General features: G+C 41.5%; 1 protein-coding gene across 1 annotated transcript; it reads right to left on the bottom strand.

Annotated features, from left to right (window-relative positions):
• Window positions 1–1,601: 1,601 nt before the first annotated feature.
• On the bottom strand, window positions 1,602–20,600 carry LOC104330437 (lipase member M-like). The gene is given in 18 exon segments (XM_075424122.1): window positions 1,602–1,823; window positions 3,038–3,109; window positions 4,648–4,719; window positions 5,800–5,946; window positions 6,501–6,631; window positions 7,358–7,461; window positions 8,187–8,212; window positions 8,214–8,386; window positions 9,094–9,205; window positions 10,172–10,280; window positions 10,371–10,550; window positions 11,174–11,256; window positions 11,749–11,805; window positions 13,137–13,153; window positions 16,223–16,273; window positions 18,515–18,762; window positions 19,723–19,911; window positions 20,548–20,600. Coding segments are annotated over 18 exon segments (2,046 nt in total).
• Window positions 20,601–26,714: the final 6,114 nt, after the last annotated feature.

The raw sequence follows: 26,714 nt of genomic DNA, 5'->3' as shown, positions 1-26,714 counted from the left end.
TTTGTCCCCAGAAGTTTGTACTGAGTGTAAGGAATGTCCTTGTCTGGAAGGGCGCTGCTTTGGTTGGATCTAGCTCTACTTACGTTCATGGAGCACATGGAAAGACGATAGGCTTCAGCAACGAGCTCAGGACAAGAAGCAGACCTGTTGTTTGTCTTGGAGGGGAAAGGGACAGAAGTGGCACCATGTGTGGTTAATTTACTTGGATAATGAACCATTTCACAGTGTGAGATGCTGACCCTTTGGTCATATAGTGTCATCAGTGGACTGTCTTAGTGTAACCACTGTACTTGCCCTGAGTAGCATCCCAGACTTGGCCCATAGTAACATTCAAATGGAGAATGAGGGTGTCACGCTGAAAGGAAATCCTTTAATGTACTGTGTTTCTTTTCACAGCGGAGGTAATGGCATTTCATAGTGGAGGGACAGTAACCCATAATGCTGCAACCTAGTAACCATGGAGGCTACCCTTCACGTGAGTGTCTTTGAGCAATAACTACCTATTTGAAACAAAATTTGCAGAACCAGATCCTCCCCAGGAAGTTAAATAGTATGACAATTTCTTCACCACTCTTTTCAAAGCAGCCCTTGCCATGGATGAGCAAAGTGCTTAAAATACCCGTGGGATGGAGATAATGGATTCTTTCCAGCTATGTTTAGTTACTTTTCATTTTAGTGTTTAAACCCCAAAGAGGCTTCTCTGAGTCTTGGTAAAGGTTAGCACAGCTCAGCTATGTGGTAGCCAGGAGATATGAGCTTCCTGCTTGTTTCAGAGCGTGACTTTGAACCAAAGTGTCCCACTGAATTCCTGTCATTGCCAAAATTAAATCAGCTCCTTCCTACCAACCTGGAGAGTTCATACACATAGAACCTGAAAGTGCTGTCAGCAGATACTGAGTCTGCCAAGATTCATCTATCATCTCAGGGGGTGACTTGAACCCAAATTCAAGTTTCCCATCTTCCAGGTGCATGCCTGAACCACGAGACTGGCTATTGTTCTGTGTGTACCTTGGTCTTCCTCATGAAAAAGTGAGAAGCTCTGTTTCGAATGAAGACAAACCATCCTTTTCTCTGGAATAAGTTTTTTGTGTCAAGTCCATTTTTACTTTCTGGTTATCATCTCATCTAGTAATAAAATTAGTCAATACCACAACTGCTAGAATTAGTCTTGGCTTCTACTACATCTTTCAAGAGCGGCCAACACAATAAACAGAGATAATACAAAGAATGGAAAACTTCTTGAGATCACTGACCATATCCAGAGAAAGTCAGTGCTTTCATTACTGTTGGGGTCTAAAGCACAGAGCAGGCTGCAAGAAAACCCTGTCTTCTGCTAGTAAAGTATGGTTATTGCAGAATCTAGGCTGTATCAATTAAAAAGTGATTATTGACCCATAAGATTTCCAGAAAGTAAGAAGTGCACCGTCAGGATGCAGAAGGATCTGCAGTGACACAAGGTATGAATATAGGATCAGAAGGAACTCTTTCTCTGACCACAGCAGAAACCATTTGATGCAAAAGAAGGTTTTGTTTGTACTCAGTGAAAGCAAGTGTCAATGAACGAATTAGGTATGGCTATAGATTGTTGGTTAAGGATATTTCTACATCAGATCAATAATTTCATTGTACATGCACAAAGGTGTGTCCAATCCCCAAATGAAATCCAGACATGCCCATTCAGGAATCCTCTTGTGGTAGATCACCCTCTTAATCTGAGACAGTAAAATGGACACGTCCTTGGGATCTGAGAGCAAGTCTTGTCCCCTAGTACATACTACAGTTGGTACAGTCATCTCTTCTAAATTGAAGAGAGGAGGAGTAGCCTGGAAAACATGAAGCACTACAGGAATGAATGTCTGGGACAACACAGCTAACTTTAAACATGCATTTGCGATTTTTCTTCCAGCAAAGTTCACATTAGAGGTTCCCAAACCAATCAGGAGGGAAGTGCCCTTGCTTGTCTTTTCTGTCTGTGCTTGCAGGGCAGGGATGACCCAGCTGATGGCACAGCCAAAGCAGAAATGCCTCCTGAGTGGACAAAAGGTCACTGCTGGGTATTTGCCCTCTCATCTAGGAATAACAGGGCAGGAGCCCACAACAAGACAAAAGATGATAGTGTGCCTCTGGACAAACCCCCATCTTGGTCCTTTTGGAGTACTGGTCAGCCCCAGAAGACGTACGTGGTCTAGTTAGAAAACACCACATGTGGCAAGGATGAAAGGGAGCATGGAGTAGCTACTGTAGGAGGATAGAGGAAGTAGCTTAGGATTCCTAAGTTTGGAAAATAGAGGCCAAAGAAGGGACAGGAGACAGACATAAATTCATAAATGCTATGAAGAAAGAGCACAGGAAGTAATTATCCCTTTAATTCTCATAACGCAAAACCTAGAAGGTATCCAATGACTTTCCAGGGTCAAGCAAATTCAAGACAAACCAAAGGAAGTTGGGTTTCATGCAAGCCATCATTAAAATATGTAACTTGAAATGACAGGCTGTTGTGGAGACCTGAAGGGTAGGAGGGTCAAGGATGGGATTAGAGTCTTGGATGGTGAGAGGTTCCTCAGGAACTGCTTGAGGACAAAGTCCTTTTGTCTCTGGCTGCCAGAATTTACGGGTGGCTATTAGCTCTCTAGTTGCCCTCTTCCTAATGTTGTTTCCCTGAGCTCTTCTACATTTGCAACTGTTTCAATCACACTAGTAGGCAACATGCCTCTTTGGTCTTATCCACTAGACGTACTCTTCTTTCTCAAAATTCATTTTCTATCTTTCCTGCCCTTACTTCCTCTTATTACTCTTAATCATCTAATTGAAAAATTTTGGTCTTCCCCTCTCTCTCTTTCTTTTTATAATTTACTATTGCCGTTAGTGCTTGCATGCTTTCTCTGTTGACTTTCAAACTGAAAAGCAGTAATACAAATGGTAGTGGCTAAATCCATCTACTTGTATTCTGAAAATGTGCCTCCTACTACATCCTTTCTTTCTTCCTTTGTGCTTCTGTGGTGTTCAAGACTGATAATATTGTTTCACCAAACTATACTTGTTGGTATTTTTCCATGTTCTTCTTTGAACTGCTCCAGTCATAAGCTTGGAACTTCCCTGAATGGGACTCCTAAGAGGATGAACAAGAGAAGAGTAGCTACAAAGCCATCATTCACAAATTTGTGGTTCTTTCCCTGCTGAGCCTCTGACTCCAATCTAAAGCCTCACTGGAAGTCCTTCAAAAGACTGTTTAGCCAACAGTACATTAATTAAAAGTCTCAATCAGTGAAAAGGAGTCGAATCTTTTTGTCAGAACTAAAAAAAATCACTGCTCTTGCAGAAAGACCCAGGGATGCTCTCTGCAGGCAGTTTATTCTAATTCGTAAATTTGCTATTTACAATTTCCTCCAGCAAGTTCCCCTCACCACTGCTGATGTGTCGCCTTCTGACAGTCATGTTGCCATCACTCTGCTCTGTGAGTGGCTCCTTCTCATGTTTTCTCTTCTGTCCCTGGTTTGAATACAGATGTCACCATTTCTAGTTCTTCGTTTGTACTCCTTGACTTTGCCTACAGCAGGGGTTGTTACTACTGTGAGAGATACCATCAATGGGATCTTAATATTGAAGGTAAGGTGTCTGTTAACTCTTTTAACAGTAATAAGAGCAATTACAATGAAGGCTTAGGAGTATTACTCCTGCATGTTTGTACTTGTTAGTCTGTGGCTACATCCTAAATTAAACCCGAGTCAATTTGCAGAGCTCCCCCCCACTGTGTCTTTGTAACCCTTTTTCTTTACAGGTCTAGGCCATGGTTACAAAAGCAACTTCATAGAATCTAATATTTTACATAAATTCACAGCCAAAAGTATTGTTTGATTTTGAGTAAATGCCTGTGAAGATGTCACTCAAACATATCCATGTATTGGCTGTGTTGGAAAGTGCATTAACACTCTTGCAAGCTCCCTGCATCTGCAACTGCTCCTTGCTCTGCTCCAGAACCTGGAGAAACCTGCCTTGCGTGCGGCAGCTTCTGAGACTGAGCCCAGACTCCAAGAATCCTGAAAGTGTGAGCCCAAAGACAGAAAGGCAGCTTCCGTCAGCACTGCTGCTGAGGATGTACTGTGACAGTACATTGTAAGTAAGGGATATAGCGAGTCTACTAAAGAGTTTATTATTTACAGTACCATTGTTGCCCAGACACTGAGAGCTTTGAAATCAAGAGATGAAAATATAAGGGCTATTACTAGTAAAATTTTATATTTTGCAAAGCTTCCTATGTCTTGCTCATTTCTTGACCACATATTGGAAACATAACTAATTTCTTAAGGTAAGCTCTGTACAGAACTGCAGACATCATTTATACAAGGTAATGGACGCACAATGAAAAGAGTGATCTGCATCCACAGCTTCCAGCGTATGCGTTTTCACACAAATACTCGTTGTTGACTTCAAATGTACCTGTATCACATAAGGTATCTCTATCCTACCGAAAAAAGCAAGATCAATGAAAAACAGTGATTTGAATTGAGATTTCAATTGTAAGCCACAGGTTGCATGTGTTTCCAAGAAGTTAGCAATGGCTTCACAGCAGGACATCAGCCATATCCCACTCTGCACCCTACAGCCACAGGTGAGAACCTGTTTTGTGCTCCAGGAGTTTGCTAGTACCTGACTCCAGTGGAGTATGTTCTGCACAGAAGTTCCAGCAGCGGTTTGTGCAATAGACACATCGATTTGGTTCTGAAAGAAAATATTCAGGGAGTATTCTTTTCCTCCCTTCTATTCAGATGTACATCAAAGCATCTGCCACAGCAGTGTCATGTACCATTAAAACCAACAGAAATTGGACTGATATGATTGGAGAGTCCCCCAGAGCTACTCCAGATGCAGTGATGTGTCCGGTTTGGAGTAGCACCAAAAGAACAGTCTCTAACCAGAACATTTTCCAGGATCACTGAGAATCCAGAAGAATCTAACAGGTGGAAAGGATAGAATAGAAAGTCAGCAATTTAGACCCCAAACTGGGTGCTTTTTTTCAGGAGTCTGTAACAGATCCTGTGTGAGAGAGGATGGCTGTTGAATGGAACAGCAAAAGGAACTGCAACTGCCTGAGGAATGCACGGCTATTTGAGATAATATACGCCCTAGTCCTGCCAGACTTTCTTAACAAGTTGCTGTATGATCCTTCCTCAGAGAACACACTGTGAGGCATTTTCTGGAAACTGCTGGAGCAAAACTTTGGTGTCCAGCTGTTCTGGCCTACAGCTGGACATCACATTAAGAGCCCACGTATGTCTTAACCTCCAGTGTCTGCCAAATCTCTCTCAGGTACCCCTGAGGTATCCTGTGCCTCTGTGCAGATTCCTGATGGTCCAAGGCTTGGAGAAGGAGGATAAAGGGGTGTACATGTATTCCTTCCTTCATTGCAAAGAGCTCCTGGAAACATGAAGTAGGTAGAGGTTTTATTTCTTCTTCTGTGGTGTGCCAGCATACTGAAGATCTCTGACAAGACCAGTAGTCACCGTATGAACCAGGAGACGGTGCTCTAGGTGATGTCTGGCAGAAGACAGACTGCAGAGTTCTGAAGGGCTTTGAGCAGCTCTTAGTTGTAGGAATGGTGCCGAGTGCTCTTCTGAAGAGCACGCGCCTGGTCCCCTGCCAGTGATGGGGAAACCAGCGGATATTGCTGTCCGGTAGTGGGTACTGTTCTCTGCAGTGTCACACTGACTAACAGAAATTCAGGATTCACACCATAGGACAGAAGGTAAGTTTTGAGAGCAGAAGCTTAAACTCAGTAGAGCTGGTAAGAGTTATACATACCATCTCAATATTTTTCAGGTTACAGCCACACAGACTGAAGAAGACATGTCTACAAAGCCTGGTAAAAGCTCGGTGGTTGCAGATAGGGACTATTAGCCTTCTTAGACTTTCAGTCTGGAGAAGGAACTCTCTTTTGCCAAGCAAACCCTGTGAAATACAAAGGTAATATTCATTTAAGAATGTAAACTTGTACATTGTGCTGTTGTTTTTAAAAGTTGTTTCTGTCCTGTTCCCCTTCTCCATCCCTTTCAGTGGTTCTCACTTGCTTTTTCTTCATTAGCCAGACGATGTTCCCACAAACAAGAAATTAGGTGTTTTTCCATTGCATCAGTCTGCTCAGGCATTACTCAATTGTGTTACATCACTTTTAATGAAGAGATATATTAAATGTTAACTCCAATCTGTATTTTAGCTCTAAGCTTGCACATCAGTTGTGGTTTTGCCTAGAGGAATCTTGGAAAACTTTGAGGATCTGCATCTCTGGACCTCTCTGTGTAGCCTCTCCAAGTGCTGCACTGTTGCCCTAAATAAAAAGTTTTTCTTATGTCCACTCTGAACGTCCGACAGCTTCAGTCATAAGGTAAAGCTACCCACATGCAAATGAGTAGATTTCATAAAGCCCTATATTTTCTGTATATCCATTTTAAGAGCTGAAACAAACAAATATGTGGTTAAACAGTTGAAACCAAGATATCATATACCTTAAGCAATTTTTCGGGAAGGAGTTTTATTGCTGGGCTTCTAGCATACGTAATAGTAGTGACAGGTGTCAATGCAAAATAGAGTTTGATTTTTTGAGCCACCTCTGGCATTGTTGAAAATGCAATGAAAGCTGAGAAAACAAAATAGAGGAGATAAGAAAATCATTGTTTGTACATTAGACAGTTCTCAGTATTTATAAACACTATTCTGCAATTTCAAAACTACAAGCAACCTTGCCAGTTGTTCAGAGACTATGATTCAGCCTAGATTTGTGTGAAATCCCTCTTCTCCATGTGCTACTGGCTTCTAGTTTTAGTTCTGTCTTCAGAGAGAAATTTCTTCCTCTATTTTGCCTTTGCAGCTTTCTTCCAAACATGTTTAAGCATAAGTGCACACTTCTGATGTACATTCATGCATTTTGTATGTTATTGGTAGGAGTAGTTGTTTTTCTTCTGGTCAATCCAATGTTATATTTTCTTTTTTGTGTGTGTGTGCTGTCCAAACTTGTCAACTTCTCTTTCTGTACTCCCATCTTCCTATTTTGTTTATTTCGGTCAACTGACCAGCTGCTGTTGGGCACACCCTTGCAACTTGGAAAGAAACAATTTACATGGCCCACAATAATATCCAGTATAATTCTAAGCTGATAGACTTACAGCAGCAGTGCATTTTGCTTGTTATGTTTTATTGTCTTTGTAAGAAATTAAAAATACCCACATGCTGAAAACAGCTTATCCTGTGTTTTTCACACCTGCAAACAGATAATGAGAACCCCAGGTACATTCAGTATCTCAGTATCTCAAATCACATTTTACTCCTGTTTGCCTGAAACAGTGGTCTGTTGCGTGTAACTTACCGAAGGTAGTACCTTGTGAATAGCCAATATAGTACAACCTTTCCTGTCCTGTTTTCTCCGCAATGACATTTACTGCAAGATCAAACCTTGCCATCTCAGCAAAATTGCAGGCAGGAGATTGAAAGAGAGGCATGCATAAATTAAAAATCAGACTTTGAGTTGAATTCACATTTTTATTACAGGCTTGTCAGCAAAGAAAGGACATGGACAGTTCAGTGAGCCATTCAGCTACTTTTGGTTCTATGTTTTTCTGGCATTGCATACAGAAGATACTACTCAAGATTTTCTGGGGTATTTTCTCCCGTGACATCAACAGAAGGACTACAACTTCAAGAAGTGTCGGGCTGAATTGTAACTGTCTACATAGCAGGAACAGGTGGTGATGTAGTAACTGAGTTCCTTCCATGGAATCACACATTATATACAATTAGGCATTAAAGAAAAGGTCTATTATTAAAAGCTCATTAAGATAAGTGCAAAAATTTTTTACATTTTTTCCTTCTGACTTTTGTGTTATTGAATATACAGTCTATTGTTTCTACATAGCCTCCAAAACTACTCCAGAAGTGAGGAATGGCTTGAAGATAACCTGTTCAGGTTGCTCTGAGTTGCTCTGCTGCTATGCCTCTAGTTTGAGGAACTTTTTCTAGCAGTAATTAAAATTGTCTCCATCACTATTAAAGTTCACATGTGTGTATAGGGGCACCTAAGCAAAAGTGAATGTAAACAATGCTTTTTAAAAAGTAATATATGTAAATTCCTTATTTAGCCAGCTTAAATAAATATGTAAGGATAGGCAAAACAGATGCTCTTCAATGATTCTGTCTGCCTGAAAGCCCAGAATTCATCTTGATCGAAGCAAAACATTCTGATGTTTTCTGTACCAGTGATTCCCTCTGCTATTTCCCATCCAAACATCAAAACCAGCATCAGCTAGTACGAAGCCCAAGATGTTGCTGGGCAGGTTTGTGACCCAGTTACTAGTACCTCCCAATCATCCATGTTGGAGAAACACAGCAGGTTTCAAAGCTGAAAAGCAAATCAGAAACAAAACAACAATATATAATTTTTTTTCATTTGCTGGTAGTTCAGGGACATTACTGTCCCATATTCAATATTAGGCTTTTTTCCTGCACCAACTTAAAGGGACACAACTTATCATAAGAACTGTACATCCCTTTCTGTAAAGAGAGAACTTCCAAGCTTCTGTAAGGATTTATGGAAAGATCTGCCTGACACCAGTGAAAAACAGCTTGGCGCCCTCTGGTCATTGTTTGTATAGCTCAGTTGCATGAGCTTGAGATTCTCAACACTGAAATAAAGAACAAAAGTGTGGAATTGTTTGCAGAGGTTTCCTTTACCCAAAATATGAATCAGACACTGATATTAACTAGGTGTAAGCAAAAGCAAAGCAAAATTATAATCTGGAACACCTTTCTTGAAACAGGCTGATTGGGCAGATCAGAGCCTTTACCCTGTTTTTACTTTTTTTTTCTTAACTTGTACTTATTATCTCTTATTATGATGGCATATGATTCATATTATAGTGAATTTTTATAATAAATAGGTGTGCTTGACATAAATTCTGTTGATATTGGAGGCTATTCAGGGCAGCCAGAATTCTCTGCTAAAATTTCGCTCACACAATTTATGGCGGACATTTCACAAATACAAGGTAACTCTTTCCAGAAAGCATCCTGTCTAGGCTGGTTTTGTGTCATATTAAAGAACCATACCTGGGTTTCCCTCATTCTGTGTACTGTAAGGGATTCTGTTAATGGTAATGGCATAAGCATCTTCTGTCGTCACTTCATACTCCTTGCTGGGGTACCCTTTGTAAGTAATGAGCTCATTCCAGAAAAAAAGGTACAATTACATTTGCTTGCAGAATTCTATTTCATATATTGCATGCATAAGATATTTACATTGAAGAAATGTTAGAAAGCAGATACAACTGGGGATTTAGTCCATGTATATCAAGCATTTGAATAAAGCTAGATCAGATTGGATATTGTAACCCTAAAGCTACAACAAGTTGTCTTCATTATTTGTGTTATATCCAGGATTTGACTATTCAGTCAAAAATATGTTCTAAAAAATATGTGTTATACTACTGCCACACAACCTCAAGTCCTTGCATTCTGGTGACAGAAGAATCACTATAAGCTCATAGCAGGAGTTTGTGATTCCCATAGCTGAGATGAGGAGCTGGCTGGATGAAGCTCTGAAGTAAGTATTACTTCTGACCTGTAATGTTCAATCTGTTTTGTTAAGAAAGAGGGTTGGTTTTCATAACTTTTACTCAGATAATTACTCAATATGTAATTTGTCACGCAGGACAGAAAACCCAAGATTTTAATAAGTAACTGAAGATTTAAACAAGCTTGCTTGGCAAGAGGTGCTCTTTTGGAAAGCCAGCCATTTCTGATCTATGCTGGTCATTCAAAAAAGGAGAAAAAATAAGTTACCTGTTATTTAGGGTCTTCTTTGCTGACAAAATGCTGACATCTAGATGACCATTCTTTCAGATAGGAGACTGATGCCAGCAATAGCAAACAGGTAACTGATATTTTGAAGGAAATTAGCTGTGGAGATTTAATAAGAAAAGATGTTCGCCTTATTTTCTATCAATCAAACATGAGACGTGCTGTTACACATGCAGAAAGAAGAGAAAGCAGCAGTATATAGAGTAAATGGAGAGGACAGGTAAAATAAAGGCAGCCTATCCACCTTGTTATTTTCAATACCTAGAAACCCCTCTGCTGTGTGACACGGATTCCTTCAATCCCCAGGTCATTCTGTTGAGGAAATCACAATATTCATAAATGCTTCAGGGTCCACAACTCTCTTCAGTCTCCTCGGTTCTGAAGAAGTAATTCCCTGAAGCAAATTTGCCACATCAACCAACAGCCGTATCTTCTCTCTGGATGAAACAGTGCTGCCTAGTACTGAATGGAACTAGTCTGGTGCTCTCTACTTGCTAATTAAACAGAACAAAGATGACTGTCAACACCTTTCAGAGGGAGTCTGGCAGCAGTCTGGATTCTCTGCTAAGGTTTGGACCAGGACGTTGCTTTCAATCAGGGCAAAAGTATCAGTGAACCCAAGGAAAGGAGCAAAGCTTTCAGAGAAAAGGATTTCACTCGTTCCTCTGAGATGGAAGTTACTTTCATTACCATGCCACACATTTGTTCTGTAGATGAAATATACGAAACATTTCTGGCTAACTCTGGGGATTACTGGAGTTATTCAGCAACTTGTAACTAAATCAATCATTGTCACAGTGAAGTTTTCAAAGTGGAGACAACCAAGGTGTGGGATAGATAACTGAAAAAATAAAGACAATTGAAAGTAAACAAAGTAAAGTATTTATCATTTAAGTACTTAGGAACCTAAATAACACACTTATTTACAGTTGTCTAGCGTAATTTATACAGAACTGCTCAGTGGCAAAATTTATCCACTCCGTAGCATGAGGATGGAAAAAGGAAAAGACAGCTTTCCTAAACCGAGTGCAAGGACATCCTTTTTTGTTCAGGAAATGAGGAACAGAAAAACCTGAGCGGAAACTAGCCTGCTTAGATACAGCAACTCTGCAGCCTGCGACCACCTACATACACCTAGCTTGAAGAAAATGCAAAGTGCTTGAACTATCATTCTCTCTACACCATACAAACCCCTGGAGACTGTGTCTAAACCTCTGTTGTCCCAGTGATAGAGCTCTAAGCTAGACTGAACCAGCCAATGAAACTACTGCATGTATGGTTTTCCCAATCAACAAGACTTTGTCACTTTTTCCCCATATGAGTAGCTTACTTTTTCTTATCAAAGAACAATTTATATTCTAACTTTCTAACACTACATTCTGATATCATCTGTATCTTGAAAGTACTTGGCTCCTTTTGTGGTAAGAGGAACAGGCATTTTAAAAACTGCTTTTTACTTAACTGCCTCTTGCTTTCTTTTGACTGAAAGCCACTGCTACCTTATTCCCATACTTGGCATTTTCCCATGCCTCTCCAGTTATCCCAGAATTATGTAAATTCAGGCTAGGTGAGTCTTGTTACTCCTCTTTAGCTGAAAGAAATCTTTCAAGAAATAGCCATCCTTTCACCTATGTGAGTTACAAAAAAACAAACAAAATTTATTTGTTCTCAAATAATAAAGCAACTCCTCGAGCCCAGGTTTGATACTGTCTTTTGCAGCTTTCACCAATTTTGGGTCAGAGAGAAGTTAGTGTTACCAGCCTTGTACCAGAAATCATGTGTTCAGCTGTGCAACAGAGACGACAGAAGAATGGACACTCAGTTCCTGGGTGTTTGGAAGCAGCTCTGGGAAAGAAGGCAGCAAAATGATGGTCATGTACCTTTTTTTCCCCAGTCACGCAGCACCTTGACAACAGCTATTTCTTTCACACTCATTATTTCTGCTACCACTTCAGCTTTTCCCTAGGGCAGCACCGGAAAGAGATTACTCCTTCTGTTCTCAAACCTTGTGCTTTTCATCTTCTTCACCACTACATTTATAAAAAGGCTCTTATTACTGTCACAGATTGCTCGATATTTAAGGAGAAAACCAGCCTATGTGGAGTGGCAATGCAGGATCAGGAATTTTGAAAACAAATATGTTCGTAGATATACCTTATCATACCTAATGAAATTGTCAATAAACCTGCAACAATTTTCACTTTTAGTAGCAACCTGCCAATTCCAGCTTCTCAGGTTATGTGGAAAGGGTGGAAGGAACTCTGACTCTTTGATACCTCGAATCATAGAATCATATAATCATTAAGGTTGGAAAAGACCTCTAAGATCATTAAGTCCGACTGTCAACCCGTCACCACCATGCCTACTAAACCATGTCCTGAAGTGCCACATCTACATGTTTTTTGAACACCTCCAGGGATGGTGACCCCACCACTTTCCTGGACAGCCTGTTCTATAGAAGTTCTTGCACTTTTTTTTTTTTGATTCTTTTAATGTTCACTTTGCTGTTCTGTAATTTCACATTGCTGCAGGAGTGGTTTCAGGAGATTTCCCTTTATTCATATTTTACCTCTAAAATGGCCATAGAGTAAAATGGATGTTCCCTAAATGTATGGTTATGAAGCTAGAATGCTTTTCAATAATCTATATGGACCTAATCTATGCAGTCTAGGAAACATTACCATAATGGCCACTTGTCTCAGTGGTCTCAAGTATGCTGGGAGTGGGCCAATATTGTCCAACAGTAGAAATTAAGTAGGTCTGAGTAGATTGTTAGGTCTTCAGGACAGGGAACTTCGCGAGGCTCTTGTTTTTGTGGAGTACAAGCAGAATACAGCCATGTTCCCTAGCTGATGTCCTAGCTATTAATATAACAGAAACTTTGCAGAAGTAGGATTGAGGCTTTCTTTATTATTTTCCTCACTTGCATGTTCTGTTATAAAGCTGTTGGACTTTAAATTCTGCATCTTCCAACTCTGTATTTTTAAACCTTAAAACTAGTTGTTCTTTCTTGTTCGGTTTCCCACACTTGTTCCTCCAACTGTTCATTCTGTCTTACAGATACCATCCGTCCACACAGAGCAGATCAACTTATGCACTGAGATGAACGTCTACTGAGGTTTTGAGCAGGCTTTGATACTTATATTTATATTAAAGCTTGTATACTTTCTCCTTGCAATACTGATTCTGGTTAGGACCAGATTTATTTAATGTATCCTCAGAAGTTTTTTCCCTAACATTTACAGACCAGAGAGAAATATGAAAGAAAATCTCAGGAGAGGACCTGCTCCTACCAGATTTGCTAGCAGGCCTGCAAAGAGAAATATAAAGGTCCAAGCTCAGGCTCTGGCAGGGAATTAGGAGAGGAAATGATTTTCAAAGAGCCGGTGTAGAACATGTTTCCGAATATTGAGTCTATGTATGGGGTGGGGATTTTTGGAATATTCTCTTTATTACCTTTCATATACTTTAACATCTTTCATCTGGCCTCTAAGAAAATTAAATTCTCTCCTTTTTAAAGTCCCAATGTCTTTCAAAGCTCAACATAAGTTCCACAAATGAACTGTTTAAATATGTATTTTCCTTTGAGTACCTCATACTATTCTAGCTCATTAAGATGTGGTATTAACTCGCTGTGAACAAAACCAGCTTCATTCTTTAGTGTAAAGCAATGCTTGATTGATAAAAAGAACACACTAAAGCAATATTGAGTAAAAAGACAATGTATAAATGGCATAATACCATAAATAGCAAGCTAGTGGATAAAGTCATCATTGCAGGTTGTTGGCAGCATGTGTTTGAAGTGAGTCTTTGAGATGGGAAAGGAAGATGAACAAGGGTGGTGAGTTCTTCAGAGTTACTGAATGCCGCCTTTGCTTCAGTCTTCAGTGCCAAGGCCAGCCCTCAGGAATCACAGGCCCTGGAGGTAAGAGAGGAATCCTGCATAAAGGATGACCATCCCTTGGTCGAGGAGGATTGTGTGAGGGATCATTTAAGTAATCCAGATGCCCATAGATCCATGGGCCTCGATGGAATGCACCCACAAGTGCTGAAGGAGCTGGCAGATGTCATTGCTGAGTCACTCTCCATCGTCTTTGAAAGATCCTGGAGGACAGGAGAGGTGCCCGAGGACTGGAGAAAAGCCAGTGTCACTCGAATCTTCAAAAAGGGCAAGAAGGAGGACCCAGGGAATTACAGGCTGGTCAGCCTCACCTCCATCCCTGGAAAGGTAATAGAACAGTTCATTCTGGATGTCATCATTAAACAAGTGGAGGAAAAGAAGGTTATCAGGAGTAGTCAGCATGGATTCACCAAGGGCAAATGATGCTTGACCAATCTGACAGCTTTCTACGATGGCATGACTGGCTGGGTAGATGAGGGGAGAGCAGTGGATGTTGTCTGCCTCGACTTCAGCAAGGCTTTCGACACGGTCTCCCATAACATCCTCCTAAGGAAGCTGGGAAGTGTGGGCTAGATCAGTGGACAGTGAGTGACGTGGACTGAGAACTGGCTGAACGGCAGAGCTCAGAGGGTTGTCATCAGTGGCGCTGAGTCTAGTTGGAGGCCGGTAACTAGTGGTATCCTCCAAGGGTCAGTACTGGGCCCAGTCTTGTTTAACTTCTTCATCAGTGACCTGGATGAAGAGTTAGAGTGTACCCTCAGCAAGTTTGCTGATGACACAAAACTGGGAGGAGTGGTGGATACACCAGAAGGCTGTGCTGCCATTCAGCGTGACCTGGATAGGCTGGAAAGTTGGGCAGAGAGGAACCTGATGAGGTTCAACAAGGGCAAGTGCAGGGTCCTGCACCTGGGGAGGAACAACCCCATGCACCAGTACAGTCTTGGGTGGACCTGCTGGAGAGCAGCTCTGTGGAGAGGGACCTGGGAGTGCTGGTGGACAACAGGTCAACCATGAGCCCTGGTTGCCAAGAAGGCCAATGATATCCTGGGATGCATTAAGAGGAGTGTGGCCAGCAGGTCGAGGGAGGTTCTTCTGCCCCTCTACTCAGACCTAGTGAGGCCCCATCTGGAGTACTGTGTCCAGTTCTGGGCTTCCCACTTCAAGAAAGATGAGGAGCTACTGGAGAGAGTCCAGCGGAGGGCTACAAGGATGGTGAGGGGACTGGAGCATCTCTTCTATGAGGAGAGGCTGAGGGAGCTGGGCTTGTTCAGCCTGAAGAAGAGAAGGCTGCGAGGGGACCTAATAAATGCGTACAAATATCTCAAGGGTGGGTGTCAAGAGGATGGGGCCAGACACTTTTCAGTGGTGCCCAGCAACAGGACAAGGGGCAACGGGCACAAACTGAAGCACAGGAAGTTCTGTCTGAACATGAGGAAGAACTTCTTCCCTCTGACGGTGACAATGCACTGGAACAGGCTGCCCAGGGAGGTTGTGGAGTCCCCTTATCTGGAGATATTCAAGACCCACCTGGATGAGATCCTGTGCAGCCTGCTGTAGGTGACCCTGCTTCGGCAGGGGGGCTGGACTAGATGATCCACAGAGGTCCCTTTCAACCCCTACTATTCTATGACTCTGTGATTCTGTGAGCGCTATGCTGATTTTTTTTTAAACACAGGCATGCACACTCTGTTGTAAGTTGACAGGTTTCCAGGGAAGTTACTCACACTATAAACAGGTGTAGAATTCAGTGGAAATGCTTAAAGGTTGAAATGTCACTGTCAGAGGTGTGGCTGCAGCTTCAAAAATGTGGTCATAGGCAAATGAACTTTAAACTGGTCAGTCTAGGTGCCCTTATACAACTAAGTGCCTTAGAATAAATTGTTGACTACATGCTTGGTTTATGAAGCCTCAGCTCCTTCCAGAGCTCTTTCTGAATAAGAAAAGCCAGCAATGCACAGGAGATAATCCCTAGCATTTTGGTGTTTTCTGAAAACTCTTTGCTCTCTGCATTCCCTCCTGCTTCAGGAATTAGACCTGGCTCTGGATGTGACTTAAGAATGGAAGATATCTGCAAGCAACTGAATACAGCAGTTCTTCATGGATCAAATATGTCCTTTTGGTTTCTTCATCCAGCTAGTGTAAGTAGTTATCAGAAAAATTTGGCTATTTTTTTATTATGTTAAGGAAGGCCTTTACAGGAAGGTATGCTTTATTGAGAGACAGACTTGTTTTTGTGTAAGTTGCCAGCCAGGGATCTCCAAGGGAACACACAGCAGCAAACTCAGAAGGAACCCCTCTGTGCACTCATATGGCTTTAAAAATATTTCATGCCACAACAGTGTAAGCAATTGTTGCTTGAGAACGAGCAAAACACTGAGAATCAAGAACAAAGTCTAACAGTGTGATCTCCATGGCATCCCTGGAATAATACCTGGTTTCTGGCAGCATGGCCGCAGCGCCTGCCCTCAGCCATCCCACCCCATGCTATTGCCTTGGCCAAAGCATTGTTGGGTCCCAGCACAGGCATGTCTGGGGGGTGAAGGCAGAGTCCCCCTGTCCAGCAATGGCCCCTACACCTCCAAACAATGAAGGGAGTCCTTCCAAAGGCACACACACACAAAGCGACGCAAGTGCAAAAGCATAAAGCACCAGTGAGAACAGGTGTTGCTTGGGTGAGAGAGTCTCCTCAGCTCTGTCAGGCCTGCAAAAACATTCCTGGTGCTCATCATCAAGGTAAATGGCATGGGCTTGCCCAGAGGATTTCCGGCAACTAAGCAGAGTGGCACAGTATTCCTAAGCGATGACTGAGGTAGCTCTGAGCTGGCACGTATGTAATTAGGAATTTTTCCTGTGGCAAAGTTAAAGTAAGAAGTGTCAAAAGGAAGAGCTCAGGAGGGACAGAGAGGGATGCATGCCGGTCTCTTCTGCTCACACTGCTGACACCTTGTCTGGGAATGTTCCAGGCAGCGCTGCCCTCCTGCCCAAGCCTCAGTCACCCATAGAAGGTGCAGCTTGCAAACAAAAAGCTCAGCAACAGCCCTTGATTGACTTCCAAAGAAACACAACTTCTGAAAATGGAAATAATTTCCACAGTACTTCCTGGCTGATACTGAAGTTTGTGAAACGTATGCAAACCAGGATTTCTTCACCTCTGGGGGTGAAGATGAAGTCTTTGTTGCAATTTACAGTCTTTGCATAACTGTTCAAATTGCTTTGCCCCACAATCCAAGGGTAATTCTTCATATCCTTCTGCTAAATTTGTAGTAATGTGTACAGCAATGTCTTCTCACCCTCACATGAATCAACCATAGTAAGAAAAAAAGGGAATTCACACATCTGCATACATGTGCATGGAAAGCTGAATGAAGTACAGTTTATTTATCTTGCACTTGTTGCTAAGGAGTGTGAATTCAAATCTTCTGGCAGAAGAGCTGGAACCAGTATGAGCACTAAGCAGGAGTTACACATAGTGTGCACCAGTCAGTGTTAGTCAGTGTGCCCCAATCAGTCCTGGTGAGCATGTGCCATTAAGCACTGGTAGGCATGAATTGATGAATGAGGCTGGGGCTGGGTCAAGCAGTTTGCTCAGGTCAGTTTTGTGTTGGCAGCAGCAGGAGCTACCCAGCTATTTTTAAGGATGGGTCAGAGAATCTGTGGGCAGAGTGGCTTGTGTTTTTCTTAAGGCTAAGAATTACAATAACTGGTTTACTCCGAGGCAGAAGGAGGCTGCTGAGGGGTTAGAGGTGGCATCACAAAACCTCCATCCTCTGTTCAAACTGGGAATTTTGCAAACCTGTAACTGGGTTGGGCTGGGTCTGAGTTGGCTGCAGCCTGGAGTGGGCAGTGAGCTGAGGTCAGGGCTGGGCCCCCGAGGTGACTGGCAGCTGGGACTGCAAGCCCTCTTCCTGTGAACACCTTTCTCCTTGCCTGCTTTCTACTAAAAAATTATCTTCAAATATGAATTCCATTACTAATTATCTCAGTCTTGTCTTTTTGAATTTCTTCATGCATAAAAACCAACTTCTCATTAACTTATGCTAGGTCAAAAGCTTGGATAATCATAACTCTACCTTTCCAACTGTAAAGCATTTGTTTTTTCCTTTTTCCTTTATACACAGTGGGAATTTCTTTTGAAAGAGTGAAAGTATGACTAACTCATAGATCTCGCCCTTTTTCTTTAAAAAGCTAAGATACACTTACCAATACAAATTGCTGGTCTGCTCTGGGCATCAACATTAATTTTCCCACATTAAATAGTCCACCATAAAATAATAGAAAATAAAATAAAAATAGTTACAAAATTAAGATAATTACTTTGTAATAGGGCTTAGAATATTGTTTTGATCTTTTGTAAGGAAAATGGAACATGATACAAGTGTTTTAACCCTAGCTATAGAAATTCATCTTAAATTGCAAAGCTGCATATCAAATATAGTCTGATTTCAATAAAAGCTTTCCCTTATAAAGGCAAAATTTGTCTGCTGGCCCCAAAGCAATATTTTTCAAAACCAAGTGAAAAGTCTACACATTCTATTTTACTTATGTCAGCAGTATTTCATTCTCTTGCTATGTGAAGGAAATTTACTTCTCAAATATTAGTGCCAACACATAGTTTCACAACATTGCACAGAAGTGGGGCAGATGAAATTTAAGGACAACTTTCAAGCTCTGGTCCATTTGATGGTTGCACTGGACATTCAAAGTTTCTGTGAAACAAGGGAATATTCTTTCATTAAGCCAAGTAATATCAGACAAGGTCATAATTCTTACCATCATAAACAAAATCCATGTCTTTTTTATGGTCAGGATGATCTCTTTGCTTTGGAAGCATTCTGTGAAGTGTCCTGAAGCAGGAAGATCCCTTTGCAGAGTGGCTTCCCAACTGTTTAACCCCCCTGGCGCAGGCAGCAGTGGACATCTGAAAAGTGGTGAATTCCCAGAGTCTGTGTAGGAGCATGATATGTCCCTCAGTAGGGATGCTTTGCAGCTGCACACTCTCTGCTAATGAGAAAGTCAATCTGCAGCAGAGAAGTTCTAATGTTAGAGGGGAAAACTGTCTGAAAAGCCAGTAATTCGCATTTTCCTTTTGAAAGCCAACAGGAAAACTGGTCACGTCTTCACTGCCCAACAAGTGGTGGTGCAGTGATTCCCAAGCTGATTCTGATCTGAGCTGGCAGCATCTCTACAGAGTGGCGTACAGAGGTACCAGCTCAGACGTGGCTATGGGAGCACCACTTCTAGGGTCCATACCCCTCGCACTGCACCCTGCCCCTCAGCTGGCAAAGCTCGGCTGGCATCTCCCTGCTGCATTCCCTGGCCCCACTGTGACACTGCTCAGCCAAATCGCTCTCCACTTGTCGTACCCACACTCTCACTCAAATCATCCCGGCATCTTGGAACAACTGGTGTCCAGGTCTAACAAGTAGGACATTCAACTATTTGTCACTGTTGACCAATTCTGCTCATTTTGACATCCAGGGTTTTAGTTTCCTTCCTGCTGTCCAGCTGGCATCTCCAGCTACAATGATTTTGTGCACAAACTGCCCCTAATACTTGTCTGAACAGTGTCTAAGGAATATTTCAGTTTAAGCTGCATTCCTGTTAATCTCTATGAATATTCAGATAAGTAAATTAAATAATGGCTGAAATCTTTACTTCTGTGCCCTAAGGAATGTCAGGTTTTATTCATATAAGCCATAAAGACAGACATGTCCTTATTACAAGCTGTATTGACAGAGATGTAAGAGAATGGACTACTGGAGATAAAGAAGTCACTGATGAGTTTTTGCTTTGAAATAAAAGAAAGCAATATCTGAAAAAAAAGATTTAAACAGATTTTTCACAGGTAAGTTGATTCTTGGAGCTATCAATGCTGTCAAAATTTTCATTCCATCCTATTAGAATTCTTCCTTGTTTAATAAACCGTTCTCTGAGCACTTGATGTAGCAACACTGGTTTCCTGTCAGTTTGTACCTTACAGTTGATTGCAAATTCCAGTTAAACATTTCCAATGATTGGGATATCTCTTATGCTCTTCTTCTTCCTCTTCTAATCTCCTAATCATGCTGCAGTCTTTACTGGTCAGGACACTGTTGTCTTTCTCTTCTACTTTGTCATCTTTTTTTCGTGAAACACGTGAAGCCTCAATTTTGTGGAGGACTACACTGCTGTTAGTGAAAACTGGCCACAGGGCTCAAAATTTACCAGGGAACATACAGACAGGCACACAGACAGCATAATCTCCTGAACATTGTTCCCTTAGGGAGGCAACTAAACCATCCTCCCTTAAACCCCTGAATAAAATCACTGTATGGTTCAATACTCTTGCTGAGTTGCTCTTGTCTTCATGTTTTGAAAACGGATTGTGCCATTGCAAAATAAAATGAATTTTTAGACTAGTGTAATTTTCAGATTGTAAAGACAAGTACAAATATTTTGCATAAATGAGTTATTCTGACATTATAGATCCTCTGATGTTACTGACTCACCCTTAGCATTATGGGCAACGTGCAGTGTAAAACTTGTACATGGTGCCTATACTGAGTAGCTGCCTTTTTGATTTCATGAGAAAATATTTGTCTTCCGCAGAAGGTACCAGCTTAGGAAGCATCCTGAAGTTAGGACCGTTGCTTTCTGCAGAGCTGTCCATGGTTCAGTTTCAGCAAGGGAGGAACTGAAATTAGACCTGTTCAGAAAAAACCTTGTATGGCTCACCTAAAAATGGCTGGGAGGTCCCAGTCTCCAAGGGTCTTGGCATGTACACAGAAAGATACATTACCATTTTGCGTACTGTGAATTCTCACCTGGCATGTTCAACACCATGGAGGATGTTCCAGATTGTACAGAAGTGAACCATGTCACCATGTCATATCCTTGTCACACCTTATGTCCTAGTGAGGGACATTGAGGAGGACCATTGGGATGACCTGTGGAAGGAGCCAGCCTTCCCTTCCCCACTGCAAGATTACCTAGCTCAGCAGATCTCGCACATGATGTCTTCCCCACGCGCAATGACTTTCCGACACACAATGCCTTCCCCAAGCCGTTTGCTGTCACCGGCGCCAGGGATTGGGAGCAGCATCAGGGGTAGGTCAACTCTGAGATGGCTTCTGTGACCACTAGCCTGTAATTTTCTTCTGGGACTGCAGAGAATTACAGCCTTGAAGTTTATGTATTAGAAATTAAAATCAAAGCCAGAGCTAGATAATTGCTTACGGCAAACCAGCTGCTCTATGTGGTACACCAGCTGTCAGCTACTAGTGGATGAAATCATAAATGCAGGGTGTATGTGTACAGGGTGTGCACACACAACCCTCTACTGACAATGGCTATTTTTTCTCTTAGATGACAACTCACCTCAGTGGGAATTTTGGGGAAATTTTTTTTGCAGAATCACAGAATTTCAGCTATTAATCTGTCTGCTTTTTTTTTTTTAATCTTTGGCCATTGCTACGTATGAGACACTGGACAAAGAAAAGGAGTGTAGCAAGATGAGGGGATACTCGAGGTGCCAGTAATCAGTCCATGGATCCGCCAACAAAACGTAACCAAACATGGGGTTTGGTGCCATTTGAGATGTCTTTGGGCACCTTGCCGGCCTCTGGAGTTGTCCTGGGCTTTGTGTGTATTAATGTTGGCTGAACCTATTTCTTGCTGGATCATGTCTGGAGGGTGTAAAGTGTTTTGTCCTCATCCGTCAAAGACAGCTTTATTTACAAAAAAAATAGTAAACAATGAAGACTGGATTTTCAGGTATCCTCTACTTGATTTATTCAAAACAACAGCCAGATTTTCAGATGTAGAAGAAGCTTTCCATCTGTGATGACTGAAGGGCACAAGTTGGTTAAACTTGTGAACGTCTGTTGTCTGCAAAATGTTCTATGCTTCCTTTGGTAGCTGAACATTATGGAACAAAAAAAAGGATTGATGACAAGTGGGAGGTCGTTTACAAGAGGAATTCTAAACAGTTTTCTGTTTCACAGGTGATGCAGACTAGCCAGTTCTCTGCTTTCAAAGCCATAAACGTGCTCTCCTGGATCACCGGGAGCTCCCAGTTCTCAAGATTTTTCTCTATGACAGAGACATCTCTTGGAGCAGAAGCTGAGAGTCTGACATCCTCACATGGCTCCAGAAGCAGCAATTTTAATGGATTTGCCACCAATCTTTCAATAAAATCTCTGTAAATTTATTAATTTATAACACCATTATAATTTAAATTATGGCTTTTCATAGCTACTGCAAGCATGACAGGTATTAGTATAAGCATATAGGGTTTGATATTATCCTTGGACTTCAGAATACTTGATAGGCAATTTCATAGTTTTTTATCGAGTTCTTTGATATTGCGCAGATTATGCGTTTTTTTAGGTTTTTTTTCCCCCATTGCTGACATCTTTGTTTTTAGTATTGACTCTGGTGGTAAGGTTACTTTATGCACAGACTTTTCTAGTCATGGTATGTTTTCTTACATGCAACAAGCCATTGTGCTTGCACTGATCTGTGCAACACATATAAAGTGTGTGTAACTGAAAAGCACATGCTGCAGAGGTTAGCTCCGTTAGCGTACTAATCCCAGAGGGTTTGATGCTGTGTTTGAAGCATCAAATGAACTACGCGTCAGCTACCCAGCACACACTCATGCATCTCTGTCTGGGAAATCACTGTCAGAAACAGTGTAACTGCACCTAATTGGAGACAATCATCCTGATATTTCCCATCAAAGCAATGTGGATTTACTGGAGTGACACAAAATGAAATAGCAGGCTCTTACTATGCAATGCACATTTGTCTTGTTTATTAGCAGTAGATAGGGGAGGTCATTTAAGATTAACTTGGTTTGCTAAACACAATCATAGCATGAAGAGGTGTGGTATCTCCTGTATGAGCTAAGGAAAAGCTGATTAGCTGCAATCGTGGTGCTGTAAGAACGTGCCATTCCCATACACACCCTGGCACGCTGCATCTCCAAGTCCCATCCAGTCATTCCCATCTGCGCTGTGAGGTGCTGCACATTGTGTCGCTGCTCTTCCCACAAAACCACACAGCTATGCTCAAGCAGCAGCGTATTGCACAATGTGTTCCAACCATCTCAGAATTAAACAGCTGACGGAAAAGTTATATAGGGTATTTAATTATCATCTATCCACATGTTTGCTTATGTTTTCTATTCATTTGCTTTTTTCAGTCTGGCTTCTGGTCTTTGAAGGGGAAGGAACCACTCCTAATTAACGTGACAATTTCAGTTCCAAATTCAACCATCTGTTACCATATTTCTACTCAGAATGAATGAAACAAATCTTCATTTACCCATGGACAAGGAGAGCCTTGTCCATGAGGTGAGGCTAGCTCACAACCCAGGCAGTCCCCTGTCCCTTGTCTACTCTTCTGTTCTTCAGTCTTCTTTGCAGTCCCGTCAATGTCCTCTACTCGCACTGTTTTCTTGCACCTCCTGTCCCTCGTGTTTTCATTTCATTTCAGTATCTTGTCATGTTTTCTTAGCTACCTGTCCTTTTGCAGCTCTTCAGCTTTTTGTAAATTCCACCTGTTTCTCAGCTTTCCTGCACACTTTTTTCTGTTCTGCCTTCATGATCTGCATATGTATTTGCTTGCCTCACCATCATTTCTCTTCTGTCCACAACATACTTTTACATCCCATGAAGTTCTCAGGCTTATCAAGACCCCAGGTGAAATCCCAGTGCTTCTAGTCATGGAGTTTCTTGTACTAAATCAGAACACTGATCCGAAGAAGTAACATTTCAATGTCATACCATTGGTGTCTTTCTTCAGCTCACACAGCAGTTGGCGTGGCCTTTTTTATTTTACAGAGATGTGTGAAAAGCGTACATTTAAGAAATTATTGTAATTTTAACACAGAAGCACTAACTCACCTTTGGACTTCAGCCCTGGTCCATCAATGAGCAGCCCTCAGCAATTTCACCTTTCTAGTAGTGGCAACTTGAAATTATACCTACATTGAAATTACATTTATATTAGCTGAAGCTCTTCCTTTCCTTTCCATTCCAGTCTAGTCTAATTCATTCCATCTACTGTATTCCCTGACCCATGTATTCTCCTGAAACTCAATATATTATTTCTTATAGAACTGACTATAATGCAGCCTGTTGTCTCAGGCCTTCTTCCGAATATCAGGCACGTATAGCAGATGTGATTTTTGAGATGTTTGCCATAAAACAATTTCCTGACTGCTTTTCAGACACATCCATTTGTGAGTGGTTCATCCAAGGCAGAGTAAATGTATAGACTTTGGAACTCAGAGCTCTGTTCAAGTTTCTCACAACTATTTTAAATAAATCAGATTTTAAACATGATTATGTAGATCAAAGGAAATACAAACCACAGTGTAGTAAAACAGAAATTCTACTTGGCTTCAGTGCAACTTCTTCTTAGCTGTTATCCTGTGTAGATATTGAGCCACTGTACACCTACTCAACTGCAGAAGAAGATTTTTTAAAGATGGCAGACTTTTTACTTAAAGGATAGAACAAAGGCAAAATGCTATTAATAAAAATGTCTTTTGTCTTAGTAACCACAGCATTAGAAAACATTAAGACTGCCAAAAGAAATTAATGTTTTCAGAAATATGATTGATCTTGTAATTCCTAACTTCTGTTACACGAAACCTCTGTAAAACTTGATTACAAACTATTGCTAGTTTCTACTTGAGACTAGCTTTGATTGTGTCCCATTCAACTTGTACTTTTCGTTGTGCTCGCCTGAGACATACCATCTTTTTCAGCAAGATAAAAACCCTGTCTGAATGGCTCCTCTGAATGGCTCATTTAAAAGCCAGTAAGGTGAGAGTTACAGTCTTATAGAAAAGGTTTAAGACATTGCCTAAGCTGATTTTTCTTACACTTTTTAAATTGTTTTACTGATTTAGCTGCTTGTGGGGCAATAGCTCCAATAATTGCATTTGCCAATAAAACCACTGAGTAGAAAAACTAAGCTTTTGCACGGTAGCTCCATGCAGCCCTGGGTGACTGTATGAGCGTTTCACAGGTGTCAGCCACACAAGAGTGGAAACCACAGAAAATGCCAGGGCAGGTGGGCAGCTGGAGCTGAACCTGGGTATTTCTCTGCTGCCATTTACAGCTCTAAGCAAGTAACAAGAAAGGAGAGGGTCTGTCCAGAATGGCATGCAGGCCATTGTTTCAGGGCAGAACCAACACAGTAGTTGCAATAACATTTCCAAGGCAATATAAATTATGTGTGGTATGTTTTCCTTTGCCTTGTCTGGTAGTTTCTATCACAAGACCTGTCATGGTATCTTTTCTAAAAATGTAGTGTTCACTATTGATGGAGTAAATCATATGTGTGGTGTTGTTTCACGAATGAGCAATGCTGTAATTAATGGGTTTGGGGCATTCTTAATTGTAGCTGCAGGACACAAAGCAAAAAATATTTTGCTGTTTTGTGCCAGCTTTTCCATGGTTGAAAGTGCTATGTAAGTGGAAAACAAAGACATACAGTAACAGTAACATTATGAAAAATATCAAGATATGAAAACTAAAAAGAATTCATTCTTTTAACTATCTGATAAATACATTAGCAAAGGGACTATGTCGTGCTTTTGTCTGGAGTATTGTTTTAGAAGGAACCAGATTGAACGAGAGAATGCTTGTGCCTGCTACTACTAGTTGGAAGTGAAGAAATCATAAAACAATTTAGCATGGTATTGATAAAATAATTACAGCATAAATAGAATAGTTTAGTACTGGATAAGAGCCAGAAGAAGTAAAGACAACAGCAGAGCCTTCTCCATTTCCAAACCAGTCAGCAGGAATTTGTTTGCGATTTCCTTCTTAAGACACTTCCACATGAGAGATGCTGACAGTAAGCTTGTCATATTTTCACATTGTGACCACATGCAGTCCCAATGTGAAACACATAACATGTCTATTGTTGGAGAAGATGCCTTTATTTCCATTTTCCAGCTGATGATTTAATCTGAACTTGCTGATGCTTGCATGAGAAACAGGTGCTGAGAGGGAAAAATAATAAATTTGAGAGGAATAAGATGGAGTTCACTTTCATGCCTGGGCCTACGTTTTTAAGGCAAATGTCTGGCTAAAAGGTGTCTCTTCCCAAGCACTTCCCCTTGAGAACCTCCCAGATCAAGCTTCCCTGCTGTTCTACTACAGATGCGTATGCCGAGCAAGGAGCTTCAGGTTGCCTGGTGCACCTGACTTCACCCACCAGGTCTGGGATTATGGAGAGGATTCAAGTGTTGTAACACACCTGCACCTTCATTGGCACCCTCACTCTTCCTGAGCACATGAAATGGGCACATGGCTCTGCAGTGTAACATCAAATGCTATGTGGCCCCTTCATCTGATCAGGCTTGGAGGCAGGCTTGCTTCCATGCTGGGAACTGTTTCCTCAGTAGACACAACTGTGGAAGAGGTGACCAAGAACTGGGACAAAGCTTTCCCATCTTGAAATGGAGAAATGTAGTGTTACTATATCAAATTCAAAAGTAATGTCACTATACCAAATTCCCTCCAAGAATTCTTCTTGAGAACAGCCAAGAAAGTTACCAATGTAGCAGAACTTCTTCAGCTCAGTTTTGTGTACTTCTGTTTTCTCACACTATCGAAGGAAATAACACAGTCTAGCACAAAATGTTACTGAAAAAACAAACTTGGTTTTTCATGGTGCAAACTTTGTAGTACATCAGCAGGCATCAAGAGTTGGAATGTGAGGTTTGCCCAAAAACAACAGAAAAACTTCAGAAGTTAGTTAGAGCTGCTGGGCTGTCTCCTGTGTCTGCTGTCTTCTTTCCTTCTAGGCAAAACTTGCTAGGTGGTGCCTCTCTCTGCACAGTTGGAAGCCTCACCCAAAACAGCAGCTGCAAGCGTGGCTCTCCAGGGAGAGCATGCGCAGGCGTGGCAGACGATGCACCAGCCGGGGAGCTGGGTGCCGGCAGGCAGCCGGGGCTGATAAGCGAGGC

Source organism: Opisthocomus hoazin, chromosome 6 (genome assembly GCF_030867145.1).
Source record: "Opisthocomus hoazin isolate bOpiHoa1 chromosome 6, bOpiHoa1.hap1, whole genome shotgun sequence".
NCBI lineage: Eukaryota > Metazoa > Chordata > Aves > Opisthocomiformes > Opisthocomidae > Opisthocomus > Opisthocomus hoazin.
The sequence above is the reverse complement of the archived record's forward strand: the minus strand, read 5'-3'. Positions and strand labels throughout refer to the sequence as shown.